Source organism: Cetorhinus maximus, chromosome 16, assembly GCF_964194155.1.
Source record: "Cetorhinus maximus chromosome 16, sCetMax3.hap1.1, whole genome shotgun sequence".
NCBI lineage: Eukaryota > Metazoa > Chordata > Chondrichthyes > Lamniformes > Cetorhinidae > Cetorhinus > Cetorhinus maximus.
The window spans coordinates 53,232,077-53,248,533 of NC_135894.1; the positions used below are offsets into that span (position 1 = coordinate 53,232,077).

The 16,457-nt window shown below is 46.7% G+C and overlaps 1 protein-coding gene across 1 annotated transcript in view; it reads left to right on the forward strand.

Moving 5' to 3' along the window:
• Nucleotides 1-13,258: 13,258 nt before the first annotated feature.
• Nucleotides 13,259-16,457, forward strand: part of pola1 (polymerase (DNA directed), alpha 1) — a 253,947-nt gene continuing 250,748 nt past the window's right edge. The window contains exon 1 of the mRNA XM_078559832.1: nucleotides 13,259-13,364. Within this exon, the coding sequence (XP_078415958.1) occupies nucleotides 13,322-13,364 (43 nt within the window). The 5' untranslated portion in view covers nucleotides 13,259-13,321. The remainder of the gene's footprint in view (nucleotides 13,365-16,457) is intronic.

Below are 16,457 nucleotides of genomic sequence, written 5' to 3' on the forward strand. Positions count from 1 at the left end.
ATCAGAGTTGGAATCCCTGGGTGGAATTTTCCCTTCCCAACTGTGGCGGGCCTCATGGCGGGTGAGGGCGGAGAATATGCCAGGATGAAAATAATCAGTTTCCTGACGGCGAGAAGTGACTTCGGGAACTTGCGGTCCTGACTGTCATGGCGGGTCACCTTTCCCACTGAAGCTTGTCAGGGACCAAATTTGCATGTCATGCATGCTAATTAAAACACCAGCAGACCGATGGAATTCAGGTCAGAGCACAGATCCGGCAGAAACTCTGCATTCTGCTGGACCAGGGTCTCCATGGCGTCTGCCATCCTCCCCATGGAGACCTCCATGCACTCACATGCTGGAATCACAACATCAAAGAGCACATGGACACACTCCTCTGTCTCTCGTGCCACTCTATTGAGGGCCCCTGACACCCCTACCCATGTTCCCCTGTGTCTTGCTGATCCAGCATCTTTTCCATGACCGCTTCCAGAGGTTCATCATTCGACTCTGACTTAACAGGGGCCTCTTCTCCAGTAGTCCTCCAAGTGCCAGAGACCTTGGCTTTCACTGCCTCCTCCTGCTGTGGACACATGTCTGTGCAGTGACCACCACAGTGTGAGCCTGAGCCTAACCTAGATATATCACCCACGGAGGTATGTGTCTTTGGGCTGGTGGAGGGTGCAGGTGAGTGCTGTGATGGCTCTACAGGTGTGAAGAAGTGCCCATCATCAGCTCTCTTGGGGGCTGGTGCTTACTTCTGAAGCGGGGACTGGCCTCCCACTCTTCCTACTGGCACCTGGAATGAAGAGAATAGAGAATGAGTGACTGCCTAGGCTGCCTCCTACATTGCACACAGCATCACCCTCAGGTTCCAATTGGCAGAGATTAAGAACGTTTCCTCGCTGGATGCTTGGGAGGCTGACCTTGCCCTTGGCACAGGAGCAGTCACAATCCTCCCCTGCCAGCTCAGCAGCCCGCTGTTCATGTTGTGTGAGGGACAAGATCTCGGGCATGCCCCCTCTCATCTTCTCCCTCTCTCACCTGTTGTGAGCTATCTTCTCCTGCATAAAGTTAGCTAGTTGGATTGTCTGCACTTCTGATGCAGGAGCAGGTTGCTGCTAATTATGTGGCTAATATGTGACCTTCTGACTCCCCAAAGTCACAAGGCACAAGTGAGGGGTTTGAGGGAACACTGTCCACTTTCCTGGATAGGTATAGCTACACTAGCACTCAGGAAGCTGGACACCATTCAGGACAAAGCAGGCCACTTGATTGGCACCCCATCCAGCACCCTCAATATTCACTTCCTCCACCACCAATCCATAGTGGCAGCTGTGTGGGCTGTGTGAAAGATGCACTGCTGCTAGTCCCCAAGGCTACCTCAGCAGCCTCTTCCACACCCACAAGCTCCAGCAGCTAGAAGGATAAGGGCAGCAGAGGCATGGGAACAGCAGGACCTGCAAGTTGCACTCTACTCCAACACCACCCCCCCGTCACCCCCACAATGGCTGCGCCTTCAGTGTGACTGGGTCATTAATCGCAGTTGCCTCCCTACCAACAGAGCACATGGACTGCAGTGGGGCAATGAGGCAGCACTCCAGCACCTTCTCAAGTGCTTTTAAGGATGGGCAACAAAGGCGCTGTCCTTGCCATTGATGCCCACATCCCATGCCCGATTCAGAAAAATGGTGAGGTGCGTCTAGAGAGTAGAAGGTTCACTTACCCTGGCGGTGGGATTAATTCATTCATCCGTTTCCTGCGCTGGAGGGCAGTCCTCGTCTGCACCCCTCTGGCATTGACCACCCAGGTGGCCTCCTCCCAGGCTGCTGTGGTGAGTCGAGTGGGCCTCCCGCTCCCATCCCTGGGAAAGAGGATGTCTCTCTTGGCCTCCATGGCCCAGGGGAGAACCTCCAGGGAGGCATCACTGATGCATGGGACCGGTGCTTGGTGCCTTCTCAAAGCCATCTAGTGCCCTGAAATTCCAGCACACTGAATCACTGCCTTTTAAATATGGCACCCGGACATGACAGCAGGCTGCGCGACTTCCTGTCCACTCCGCCACAGGATGTGTCGCAAACCCCACACATGCATAATTAATTAGTGGGGAGAGCATGATTGTGCATAACGGCCCATCCTGCTTATCAGTGGTGAATACTCCAGGTTCCTGCTCCCGCCAGGGAACTTATGGAAGGAGGGGCATCAAGGAAGAGGCGCCACGCATTCGGTTTGGGGCGGGGTGCACAGGCAAGTCACATTTTCCCGACTGGCTTTCAGTAGGGTGCTAGGGCAAGGGCTGCAGTGCGGGTCAGGCTGGGGATAGGCAGGGGGCAAGGCAGCACAGACAGAAGGAAGTACACAAGCACATGCTGGGGTGGGGGGTGGGGTGCCAACCATGCACTTGAAAAAGATTGTCAGAAGCGAGCATTCTTCTACAGCTGGGACCGTTCAGCAGCAGCTCCATTAACTTGCTTGGAGTCGGGCCTCTGAAGCTTTTCTGCCCACTCACACAATGCAAGGGCATGAAAGTGCCACCAAATTCTCCAGAACTTTTCACCCCTCAGGCACAGACTGCAAATTAATTTGCATTTTCGGGGGCTGCAGAACAATTGGCCGACTGGGCAAGTCGTAGAATCTCCTTGTGAAAGGCGGCCATTGCACAGCCACTGGTGGAGACGCTCATAGCCCCTTGCAATGTCTCTATTAAGGTTTGGACCAGTATCCATTATGGTTCAAGCTAACAGCATAGCCTTGTATTGCAGGTTAGGAGAATGCCGGTGTCTGAGCTGAGAGCACAGCATGAAGTCCAGTGGCTGAAACTGCTGCCAATCGGTCAAGTGGAATGGGGCGGAGGTGGGTGTGGTTTCTGGCAGCCAATGAGTGCACTACACACTGGCCATCCAAGTGGTGGCCAGCACTCTCCTGCATGTATGAAGGGGCCTTCAGACTTAACCAAGAGAGATTCTTAGGACACATATGCTAATCCACACGTCTTTGTTTTTGATCCTGCAGGAGGAGAACATCAGGATTATGGAGCCTGGTGATTTAGCGGAATGCCTCATGGCACACAGAGAAGAAGAAGAGAGCGGCAGAGGTGCCTGGCTTGGCAAAGGGAGGAGCGCCTCCCTCAAGATGAAGGGGTAGCAGGGCCTGATGCGCACACAGCTGAACATCCACTTCCGGAGAACCGTCGCTCGTGGCACCGCGATAGACTCAGGGTCCATAGACGGCACTTGTCATTCCTGCAGATGGCTGAGAGCCAGCTTCACCGAATACTGCACATGTCCAGGGAACTGGTTGGCCATATATGCCACCTGCAGCAGGATTTGGTATCACGGGGACATGGAGGGCATCCACTGCCAGTGGCCATGAAAGTGACTGCAGCGCTCAATTTTTATGCCAGTGGCTCCTTCCAGGGCTCCAAATGGGACCTGTACAGGATCTCACAAGCCTCCACGCACAAGTGTATTCAGAAGGTCGCAGACGCCACATTCGCAAAGACACAGAGCTTTGTGCATTTCACCCGGGATCAGGAAACCCAGGAAGGAGTGCTGGGATTTGCGCAGATCTCAGGTTTTCCACAGGTACAGGGTGCCATCAACTGCGCTCAGGTGGCACTTAGATTTCCGTGGCAACAAGCTGTCAACTACATTAACCGCAAGAGTTTCCACTCGCTGAGTGCTCAGCTAGTGTGCAACCACCACAAGCGCATCCTACGGGTCTACGCACGGTTCCCAGGGATTGTCCACGACTTCTACATTCTTAGCAGGTCTCAGATCCCTGATGTCTTCCAGGGTCCACAGAGGCTGCAGGGATGGTTCCTCGGGGATGAGGGCTATCCACAGAGAATGAGGCTGATTACGCCTGTGCAGCGGCCTCAGACTGCAGCAGAGCGACGCTATAATAAGGCTCATGCCGCAACCCGGACTTTGGTGGTGCAAATGATAGGCATTTTGAAAATGAAGTTCTGGTGCCTCGACAAAGTTCGGTGGAGCACTGCAATACACTCCCCAGAGGGTGTCATGCATCATTGTGACTTGCTACATGCTATACAATCTGGCACTGAAATGGGGGGAGAATCTGGCTGAGGAGGAGATGAAAGGGCTGCATGTCTCCTCCAATGAGGAGGATGTCAAAGGGGATGACAGTGGTGAGGTCCTTGAAGGCGAGGATGCTGGCGATGAGGCTGTTGCACTGGCCAGACGAGGCAGGCACGCTCGGGAGGCCCACATAGCCACAAGATTCATGGAAGATGATGACAAGATGCAGTGAGGACAGTCCTGACATCCTCACCTTAAATCTGTGAATGTTTGACCCCTGTGTGGCTAATGGCAGCGCATATACCTTCTGGGCTCAGGTTCATGTCATGGAGATGCAGCTAAGGCCCTAATAATTGCTAGATTCCAGGAAAATGATTACAACATGCAGTGAGGGCACTCCATAGATCTTCACATAGCCTGACTCCTGTCAGGCTGAGGGCAGCTCGCTTGCGCTCTGTGATCAGGGTCATAACATAGAGACGCAGCTGTGAAACTTTAAATGCATCTGATCCTTTGTCAGCCTTCAGCACCTGACCCCTTCAGGAGCACAGCATCATTGGTCACAGATTCTGAAAAGATAGGGGCCAGCCCCACCTTAAAGGTGCTGAGAGCACACAGAGAGAATGACGGAACTCTGTGATGACTGCCCACGACATTCTGGCAGCAATGACAAGCACCATCGAGGTACAGGCATCAGTAATGTATCCAGTGAATGTTAAGGCGGACCATCACTTTGATCTGAAGGTTACACACTGCACAGGGAAGAGGTCCTGGACTGAGACCTTTATTTTGTGCAAGAACCAAGGTTTTACATCTGAGTGACACGAACACTGTTTCTCATAACAAGGAGTCCTAGGCAAGGAGACATTCTTGGGAGTTTATTTACAATAGTAAACATTATGTACAAGTGATTAATGCCCGTGCTAAGGCTGTGCAACTACATCTTCTTCACTTTCCTAACCCTGCCTCTATGTCTTGGTGCTCCCCCGACATCCACAGCGGAGGTGGAGGCAGCCTGCTGACTGCTATGCCCTGTCTGTGATGACTTTGGTGGGCATCCTCTGGAGGGCTGAGACTGGAAGGCCCCAGCCTGCTTTCGGGGTCCTGCTGTATAGCAGTGGCACTCTCCTCAGCCTGTGGAGCTGGAGCTGCTGGGGTCACAGGAAGAAGGGATTCGAATGGGCCGGACACTCCCAGAGTCACCTGGGTGGATGGCCCTGGGGTGTGCAACTGCTGATCCTCCTCCCTATGGGTGCCCGAGGGCCCCTGGTTGACTCCTCGAGGAGAAGGGGAAGCTATAGTGAGATTGAGCTGCTCCACACCCCTCTCGCATACACACTGTTGGAGGTCAACTTGGCGTCAATGATCGAGTTTAGCCCACGCAGCAGTGCAAGACCGGTGTCCTGGGCCAAGGTCTACATGGCGGCTGCCATCCTACCAGTGTTGACCTTGGTGCATTGGCATGCCGGCGCTATCACCTCAGACTGAAGGCGGAGGGACTCCTCCATCATGCCTTGCAATCTGAGGAATGCAGTGGACATCCCTTCCTGATATTCCCGAGCTTGCCTTTGCAGCTCCAGCAGCTGAGGTATGACCGAGTCCAGAGGCTTGTTATCTGGCTCGGACTCAGCAGATTTCTGGTCTCCAGCAGTCCTCTCAGTGCCAGAAACCTAAGAAGGCCCTGCCAGCATCTGATGTGGATCAGACAGTGTGATATGCTCACCAGATTATGACCCTGAGTCTACTCCAGTACTAAGTCCTACCGAGGTGTGTGTCTCTACGCTGGTGGAGGGTGTGGGTGAGCGCTGTGATGGGTCTTCGATGATAGTGTCATCAGGTTTTTCTTCAGGGGTGCCTTCAGGGCTTGAGTTGAGAGCCTGGCTTGTGGACCCCCATGGCTGCTTCCCAGATATGTCTGTGAAAGCAAGGAGAGATAATTAGTGCATGGTAGGGGACTATGGAACAGGGGAAGTCACTCACAGCTTGGTTGTTGCATTGCTGGATCCTTACTTGGTAGAGCACAGCCGACCTCACTGTCAGCACAGGAACGGTCCAGATCATCGCCAGCCAGCTGTGTGGCTCTGTTTTCAAAGTCTGTGAGGACCTTGATGTCGTGCATTCCTTCACCAGTCTGCGACCTCTCCTTTTTGCTGTGTGCTAGCTTATCACGCATGAAGACAGGTTGAGAGAGTATAAGCAGGACACCTGCCAGGCCAGATGAGAAGGATGCCTGGCATATGTGGGTGGTGAGTGGTGCCATGTATGGGATGAGGTTACGATCCTCAGGGCAGTTGAAGGTGTCTGTGAGAGAATGGATGAGGATGTCCCTTGAACTGGCAGCGAGTGAGGCTCCTGTGGATGTGTGATGGATTTGTGAGTGTGTGAGTGGAGAGTGATGAGAAGAGTGATTTACCCTGGTGGAATGGAGGAGATCATTCATCCTCTTTCGGCACTGGGTAGCTGTCCACTTTTGAAGGGTGTTGGCGCTGACCACTGCTGCCACCGCCTCCCATGCTGGATTGGTGAACTTTTTTGCTGGTCCTCGCCCGGAGCAGGCTAAAGGACTTCACAGTGTCCAGTATGCGCCCGAGAAAGACGTTGCTAAATTCAGGGGTAGCATGTTTCCTCCCTTTGGCAGCCATGACTTTGCAGCAGCTTCCGACCCCTTGTAGAGAGCTAGCTCTATGCAGGGGCGCCCTTTAAATATGGCGCCCGGATTACTGCTGGCCTGAGGTGACGGCGGGGTGGGTGAATCAGAGACTGCCTTGCCAGCGATCCAATGTGTTTTCTAGGAATGCATTATTAACGAGGCAGGACAGGCTGGGAATTGGACGATACGGCACAAAAAGCACCATTGTGGCTGGCTGGCAAAATGTTCTTTTTCCCGCCTGCTACTGCACCTGGTACAAATCTGGGACTATCCTGCCCTTGGAGTCTAGGCTAGGATATCATGTGGCAGAGGGGTAATTCCGCGAACAGAAAGTCAGTCATGCTTACAAACTTAAAGGCTCCTGCTCTCTGAATCTGTCTATATTTCTTATGGAAGGCTCAAAAAAGTCAAAGAAAATCAATGAACTCAAAATGAATTCATATAGACGCTGTCACCTTCAGCAGCAAAATCCACTGCTACATACAGCCATGGTCCCGGTGACAGGCCTTTTCTTCTGCCCTTGTGCCGCCTCGTCATACCTGCTGTAATTGCTCCCAAACTTTTTTCCTGTCCGTACTTGAAAAATGCCGCAAGCAACAAAAAATTGTGTGCAAATGTCCCTTTAACAAGCTCAAAAGTGCTAAATGGTAATTTCAAAATGGTGGGCCATCTTCTGATTTTGGCACCCGCTTGCCTTCTGTGTTCTCTGAGACTGGCCTAATAACGTCATATTGGCGACCCGACAACATCACGCTGTATGTTATGTTTGTGTGGGGGCTGGGGGTGGGGTGTGGGGGGTGTGGGGGTGGGGGGGGGGGTGGGGTGGTGGGTGGGTGGGGGGAGCGGTGCAGGGTTGGGCGTGGCTCACCTGGCAGTAAAATCGAGCCCAATGTTTCAGGTTGATGTCCTTTTATCAAAACGGAAAGGTTATCAAGCTGAAACATTAACTCTGTTTCTCTCTCCGCAGATGCTGCCAGATCTGCTGAGTATTTCTTGAATTTTTTTTTCAGATTTCTAGCATGGGCAGTTTTTTTGCTTTTGAGCTCAGGTCTGTGAGAGGTTAGCAGGCAGGGGAGATTAAATGATGAAAAGGGATTGATGTTGCAAGGTTAATGGGGCTGGTAATGGGACAATTAAGAAAACAAAAGAAACAGGAACTTATATATATGGTGTTTAAGGAGAAATGGGATTGTCTTATCCTGCCATTCCTGAAGACATCGTAAGAGGAAAACTGGAGTAATAAAGGAGAAAATAGGAAACAAAGGAACTCAAGAGATACATTTCTGCAGAGGGTTTGGTGATATTGTGAATGAAATCCTTTAATTAATTTAAAATTTGTTCCAGGGATTAGGGCAACAGTGGAAAGGATACATTTATTGCTCACCCCTAAGAGTCCTGAGCTATGATTCAATCATGCACTGTAGGACTGGAGTCACATGTAGATGAGATTGGGCAGGATTGCAGGTTCCTTTCCCTTTAGTGAACATTAGAGTTCAGTAATAAGATTATTCTGCAGGAACTGCTGTTTACACCCTTCATTGTAGTAAAATACCTTGAAATACTTTCCTCACATTTTCTTAATTATTTAACTTTCAAAATAACAACAAAATCATTCTGGGACAGAAAAGTAGCCCAATATGGAGCTAACTGATACAGGGCCTGGTGTTATCTTTTGTGATATTGTGTACAGCAATATTGTACATTTTCTTTGCTTTCTTGCTTTATACCAATGCCACCGTTCTTGTTAACATTAGTGAACACAAGAAAAACCTCAACCTGAATCTGTAAGGAAAAAAAAAGTTGATTTGTTTCAATTAGAAAAATCAGTTAGGGCTTGGAGCACACTTGGGGCAATATCGCATCACTAGGAGAGAGAAGAAGAGAAAAAAAAAATTAAAATTGTCGTTCAAATCTAAGATGAACTCCACAGATGTCACATCCCCATCCCACCCTCAATTCTCATTAAATGGCCATTCTTCATATGTTAGCCCATTTTGATGTATACATATTTGTCCATACCTACAAATGTTACTGGATAAGAATTAAGTTTGCAGATTCCGGGTATTTTTTCTTTTCCCTTGCCAAAGATGCTGAGATGAATCTTTAAGGCTCAACTGCTTCTACAGTTAAGATTAACTAACCCAGAAAGGACAGGGACCACCTTAGTGTTTCACTGAAAAGCCTCTTTACCTATTAGGCTATAAGGAAGCTTGCACTGTGCCTGATATACACAAAATATGTATAAGGAACTCTTGGGATTATAAATTCTTCCTAGAGGATACAGGTGCATAGATGCTCGATTCATCCAGTGATGCCTCACCTCCTTGAAATCTAAAATGTTGTTCTCCGCTTCTTCCTCAATAACCCAAATGGAGAAATTTAGAGAAACAGGAAATTTCCATCATTCTGTTCAGGAAGTTGAACTTCATGAATATGACAGTGTTTCTGGGGAGAAGAACCGTCACAGCAAAATTTGATATGTTGCTTCAAACCGCATAAATTTGAAAAACAATATTCACATCATTGACAGTCAGTTACAATGTTACTCTTCTTAGACCCTCAGCACCCACTTTAAATGGAGACAGACAGCAACTCACCTACAACAAGCAGAAAAAGTGCCTGAAAAGGTCACAGGTCAAGATGACATCACTTGGCCTTATTTTGCATTCAATTTTAATTTTAACACTTCACTGGGGTGCAATGTTCTTCCTCGAGTCAATGGAGTCAAAGGAATTGGATCAGGGACCTGGTACAATAGACCTCCATACATTTTTCTAATGAATTGCAAGGCCATTAAAATTAACCCCTTATTTTATAGAAGACAAGCAATTCATAATGAGCTTATAAGATAAACATTTAGTTCAGCTGGCAATTGTATTAAGAAAAAATCAATTTTAATTTCAGTTGCATTAGTTGGGTAGAGGTTATCAAATTGACAGAGTTTTAAATCACTGTACTGAGGTGCTTGCTTAAAGGAAATGAAACAAGTATTAAAGAGTAAGGTATTCAACTGTGGGAAAGGAGTCGAGGGCCAGGGTGGGATCCTGAGATGATGACCATGCCACTATCATGGTAGTTGTGGTGGGGAGTGTTATAGAATGTGAAGCTGGCTGAAGTGGCCTCAGTGAGAATGAGCAGTAAGCCAGTCTGGCCCAAGATTTTGACTTATTGCCTCAAGATAGGCTGATGGGTAGGGTCCACTATGTAAGTGAGCAAATATTTTGCAGGATGATTTGAAGAAGCAGCATGGATTCAACTACTATTCCTGGACTTGAGCACATAACCTGGGTTAACACTGCAGTGCGGTACTAAAGAGGTGCTGTATTGTCAGGGGTGTTGTCTTTCAGATGAGACACTATACTGAGGTCCCACCTGCCTGTCCACCTGTTCCTGGTAAGCCAAAGTTCTCCAGGTCTGGATGGACTTCACCCTAAGGTCTTGAAAGAAGTGGCTAGTGAGATAGTTGATGCACTGGTTTTAATTTTCCAAAATTCCCTAGATTTGGGGAAGGTTCCATTAGATCGGAAAATAACAAATATAACTCTGTAATTCAAAAAGGGAGGGAGACAGAAAGCAGGAAAATACAGGCCAGTTAGCCTAACATCTGTCATAAGGAAAATGTTAGAAGCTATTATTAAAGATGTTATAGCAGGACACTTAAAAAAATTCAAGGCAATCAGCCAGAGTCAACATGGTTTTGTAAAAGGGAAATCATGGTTAACCAATTTATTGGAGTTCTTTGAAAGAGTCACATGTGCTGTGGGTAAAGCGGTGGATGTACTGTACTTAAATTTCCAGAAGGTATTTGATAAAGTGCCACATCAAAGGTTATTGCAGGAAATAAAAACTCATGATATATGGGGTAACATATTGGTATGGATAGAAGATTGGCTAGCTAACAGGAAGCAGAGAGCTGGCATAAATGGTTTTTTATGCTTGGCAGGATGTGACAAGTGATGTGCCACAGGAATCAGTGCTGGGGCCTCAACTTTTTACAACTATATAAATGACTTGGATGAAGGGACCGAAGGAATCTTTGCTAAATTTGCTGACAACACAAAGATAGGTAGGAAAGTAAATTGTGAAGAGGACATAAGGAGACTACAAAGTGACATAGATAGGTTAAGTGAATGGTTAAAGGTCTGGCAAAGGGAGTATAATGTGGGCAAATGTGAAAATGTTAATTTTAGCAGGAAGAATAAAAAAGCTTATTATCTAAATGGTCAGAGATTGCAGAGCTCTGAGATTCAGAGGGATCTGGGTGTCCTAGTGCATGAATCACAAAAGGTTAATAAGAAGGTAATTAGGAAAGCTAGTAGAATCTTATAATTTATTGTGAGGGGAATTGATTACAAAAGTAGGGAGGTTATGCTTCAGTTGTACAGAGCATTGGTGAGACCTCCCTACTTTTGTAATCAATTCCCCTCACAATAAATTATAAGATTCTACTAGCTTTCCTAATTACCTGCTTATTAACCTTTTGTGATTCATGCACTAGGACACCCAGATCCCTCTGAATCTCAGAGCTCTGCAATCTCTGACCATTTAGATAATAAGCTTTTTTATTCTTCCTGCTAAAATTAACATTTTCACATTTGCCCACATTATTGTCCACAGTATTGTGTACAGTACTGATCTCATTTAAAGAAAGATGTAAACGCGTTAGAAGCAGTTCAGAGAAGGTTTACTAGACTAATACCAGGAATGGGCGGGTTCTCATATGAGGAAAGGCTGGACAGGTTACGCTTGTATCCACTGGAATTTAGAAGAGTAAGAGGTGACTTAATTGAAACCTTTAAGATCCTGAGGGGCCTTGACAGGGTGGATATGGAGAGGATGTTTCCTCTTGTGGGAAAATCTAGAACGAGGGATCACTGTTTAAAAATAAGGGTCGCTCATTTAAGACACAGATGAGGAGAATTTTTTTCTCTCAGAGGGTAGTGAGTCTTTGGAACTCTCTTCCTTAAAAGGCAGTGGAACCAGAATCTTTGAATATTTTTAAGGTAGAGCTAGATAGATTCTTGATTAACAAGGTGGTGAAAAATTATCAGGGGTAGGCGGGAATGTGGGGTTGAGGTTACATTCAGATCAACCATGATCTTATTGAATGGCAGAGCAGGCTTGAGGGGCCGAGTGGCTTACTCCTGCTCCCAATTTTAAAAAAGGCGCTGGAAATTCTCTAGTTGACCTGGCCAACAATTCACTCCCAACCATTGTAACAAAACCAGATCACAGCTGTAAATGGGACCTGATTGTACAGAACGAACATTGCTGTCTATTTATCTGAAATAATGCCTATAAAAGCAGTTACTTAGCTGTGAAGCACTTTGTGATATCTTAAGGATGTGAAAAGTGCTAAATTGAATAAATGCTAATTACTTTTTCTTCTGTTCTCTTCTCTTTCGCTCATTTTTTAATGTAAAAACACCATGGAAAGTAACTAAAATTGAATGGTGAAGAGTCAAACGGACTCGAATGCTATCAGACCTGCTGAGTTTTTCCAGGTATTTTTGTTTTTGTTTCGGATTTCCAGCATCCGCAGTTTTTTGCTTTTATAAAATTGAATGGAGCCTTGTTGCAGTTTTCAACAACAATGGACGGTTCCTTCAATTGCCTGTCATTTGCCAAATATCATCTGGACTTCCTATTGTGGGTGTTAGCTGATGCTCAGATTGTATCACTCTCGTCTCTGAGGTAGATGGTGTGGGTTTAAGTCCCTCTTCAGAACTTGAGCATAAAAATCAAGGTTGATCCTCCAGTGCAGTACTGAGGGTGTGCTGTGCTGTTGGAGATGCTGTCTTTTGAATGAGATGTTAAATTGAGGCCCTGTCAGGCCTCCTAGGTGGACATACTTTTGGGTGGACACACAGTAAAAAGATCCCAGGCATTATTTTGAAGAAGAGCAGGGGATTTAGCCCTGGTGTCCTGGGCAATTTTTATCCCTCAATCCCCATCACTAAAAATAGATTATCTGGTTATTATCACATTGCTGTCTGTGGGTGCACTGTTTAAATGTAAATCTTTTTTAAAGGCATATTTAGAAGATACTGGGGGTCAATTAACTTGGCTTCTAGGTGGCTAATGTGTAGTTTGGAATAACACCAACAGCACAGGTTTGATCAATTCCTGTTCTGGCTCAAGTAGTTATGGGACCTACCACAATGGCAGACCACCACTGACAAAAACACTGGCAAGAAAGCAGCTCAGGATAAAGCATCAGCAGACAATTAGCCAATTGCCTGCCTTTGGGCAGAACACATACATGACACAAAATGATTTGGCAGTTAAACCAGAATTTGGAGATTTTCAATTTTGTAATTTTTTCATACCGCTACTATTACTTATATTTATCCTATATTTTAACCTGTGTAGTCGTAGCTGATTGTTTATTTGACTGTTCTTGTTATTGCCAGTCCATCAGTTCAGGAGGAACTTCCCTCTCTCCTGTCTGTCCCTTCTCTCATTCATAAAAGACAGGCAGAAATTGCAGAGTGACTTGATCAAACATGGCCGCGCTCTATTATGCACTCTCCCTATTCGCGCGCGCTGCTGCGTGACGTTCTTCCGACCCAGCAATTTCATTCACTTTTAGTTCCGGAGGATTTGGCGCCAGATTTCGTTGTGAATCAACAGCGGGCCGAAAGGGAAGAGAATGGGTCCGGAGAGCGAGGCTGGAAGCCAGCCTGAACAGCAGGGTAATGGAGAGAGAGAGAAAGAGGAGCAGATGGAGTAAAGGGGATAGAGGGCTGGGGATTGAGGGGTGGTAGTGGGGAGACGGGGCTGGGAATGGGGGGAGGAGGAGTGCTGTCTGGATGCAGTGTCCTTGGTGCAGGATCTAGGCACCAGGCAGTACAGGTACAGCTGATGTACAGGAGGCATATGCTTGCCTGTTACTGATACATGTGATTTATAGGAGCTGATTACTGCACTCTGTAGATATAGGCTTGTATTCTGCCTTTTGATTTGTAGCTGCTCAGGAGAGTGTTACAGATACAGCTGATGTACAGGAGCCAGGTCCCTGCTGCAGTTGGTTTGTTCAGTTTCTATGTGTTCCATACCCAGATGGTGTACGAGGGCCGGGACCTCTATGTACAGCCAGCGAAGTGGAAATATCTGCTTTTTATCCTTTTTATTTTTGATTCTCGCTCTGGAATGGCGACTTTAAACTCGATTCAACTTTACGAAGTGAAGTGCATTAACACAGGAAGTTTGAGTTATCACATGATTTCACTGCTTCCCCTGTAACCTTGCAACACGATGACACCTGTGTTTGGTGATGGTAAATCATTGGGTGAAGCTCCTGGTATTACAGCTGAGCTGCTGAAGTCACTGTTTTATGTTAAAACAATGTGATTGTCCACTTTCTAAAGTAAATCCCTCCAGTGTATGAAAGGGTAACAGTTCTGTATACTTGATGAATTTAGAGCACAAGTATTCTTATTGTATGTTTTAATGACTATTCTTCAGTAAACTTGCATCCAGTAGTTCTCCTATAGTCCTGTAGTGAAAGCATGGTGGCTAAATTCAGGATAACCACAGAGTCTTAGACAAGTTGTCAGCCTTGGTGGAGTAAGCTTCCGTCATTCTGATTGGTTTAATGATTAGATGTAATCTGATTCATGCTTAAAGATACTCCACACTTGGAATCTTTGCAGGACTTTGAATTCCTCAGTAATCTATTGTAAATGCTCCTCCACCAGTAACCAACTGTCCTTCTCTAAGAATGATGGTGTATGCACCCAAGCAGTTCATTTATTTTGCTATGCTGCAACATCAGGAGTGACTGAAGGGTCTGATTCTTCAGCATCAGTCCTTTTGCAGTAAACATTGCATGTTCTTGTCATTTAAAATCTTATTTGCACGTATTTCATATCAACTTTTGCCAATATAATTTTTTGAATACGCTGAAAAGTGAGACATATTGCTGAAGCTTTTTGTGTTCCATTCATCAGGACAAACACAAGAATGCCAAATTTCAAACAATCACAATTATACTACTGGAGAAAAGGGTGCTGATTGCTTGGCAGGTTGACTCTGATTGGCTGAGGTGTGTGGCAGGCAGAATGTCTATTTGGACTGATTAGCAGCATCCTGTTAGTGGAAAATACCACTTGCATAGCCACTGCTGAGGGATTGACTTCCAACAACCATGGCCGGCTCAGTTCATAGCACCCTCGCCTTTGAATCAGAGGGTTGTGGGTTCATGTCCCACTCCCGGAAAACCAAGAACTGTGATTGTACTCGAAAGAAGTTGCAATCTGTGACTGTTGGTAACTCGAAAGAGTTTCCTTTGTGCTAGGTATGACTTCAACCAATAGGGAGTTGACCCCTGATTCATATTGACTTCAATTTTCCTCTGGCTTCTTGATGCCACATTTGGTCAAATGCCTCGATGTCATGGGCAGTCACTCTCGCCTCACCTCTGGAATTCAGTTCCTTTGTCCCTGTTTGGACCAAGGCTGTAATGAGGGCTGGAGCCAAGTAGAACCCAAACAGAGCAGATTATCTCTGAGTAAGTGCTGCTTGATAGCACCGTCGGCAACACCTTCCATAACTTTGCTGATGATTGAGAGTAGATTGATGTTAATTGGCCAGGTTGGATTTATCCTGCTTTCTATGGACTGACGTACCTGGACAATTTTCCACGTTGTCGCATGGATGTTGTAACTGTACTTGAACATGTTGGCTAAGGGCGCAGTTAGTTCTGGAGCACAAATCTTCAGTGCTACAGTCGGGATGTAGTCTGAGCCCGTAGCCTGTTACCGGTGTGGTCAGCTGTTTCTGGTGATTAGATGCAGTGAATCACATTGGCTGGAGACTGGCTTCTGAAATGTTAGGGACCTTAGGAGGAGGCTGAGCTGGATCATTTGATACTTCTGGCTGAAGCTGGTTGCAAATGCTTCAGCCTTGTCTTTTCCACTTGCATGAAGAACCCTGACATCATTGAGGATGGGGATGTTTGCGGAGCCTCTTCCTCACATTAGTTAATTGCCAACCATCTTTCAAACCTGGACGTGGCAGGACTGTAGAACTTTGAACTGATCTGTTGCATGTGGGATCACTTAATTCTGTCTATTGCATGCTGCTACCGCTGTCCAGCATGCATGTAGCCCTGTGTTGTAGCTTCACCAGGTTGGCACCCTTAAATTTGGGTATGCATGGTGCTGCTCCTGGCATATTCTCCAACACTCCCCATTGAACCTGAGTTGGTCTCCTGGCTTGATGGTATTGGTAGTGGTATAGGATATGCCAAGTTATTAGGCCACATATTGTGGTTGAATCTAATTCTACAGCTGCTGATGGCCCATAGCTCCCCAAGGATGCTCAGTTTTGAACAGAGATCTGTTCTGAATTTATTCCAATTAACATGATGCTAGTGCCAGAAAGCATGATGAAGGGATGAAGATGTGTGAAAATAGAACTTCATCTCCACAATGACTGCATGATTGTCACTCCAAACAATAATAATAACACAGATGCATTGGTGACAGGTAAGTTGGTGTGGACGAGGTCAAGTAGGTTTTTCCCTCTTGTTGGTTTTCACAACTCGGCCAGCCCATTCAGTGGTGCCACTGAGGCATCCTTGGTGGTGGTCATTGAATCCCCCCACCCAGAGTACGTTTTTGAAAATTCTTTTATGGGATGTAGGCATTGCTGACCAGGCCAGCAATTATTGCCCATCGCTAATTGCCCTTGAGAAGGTGGTGATGAGTTGCCTTCTTGAACTGCTGCAGTCCATGTGGGTGTAGGTGCTGTTAGGGAGGGAGTTCCAGGATTTTGACAGTGAA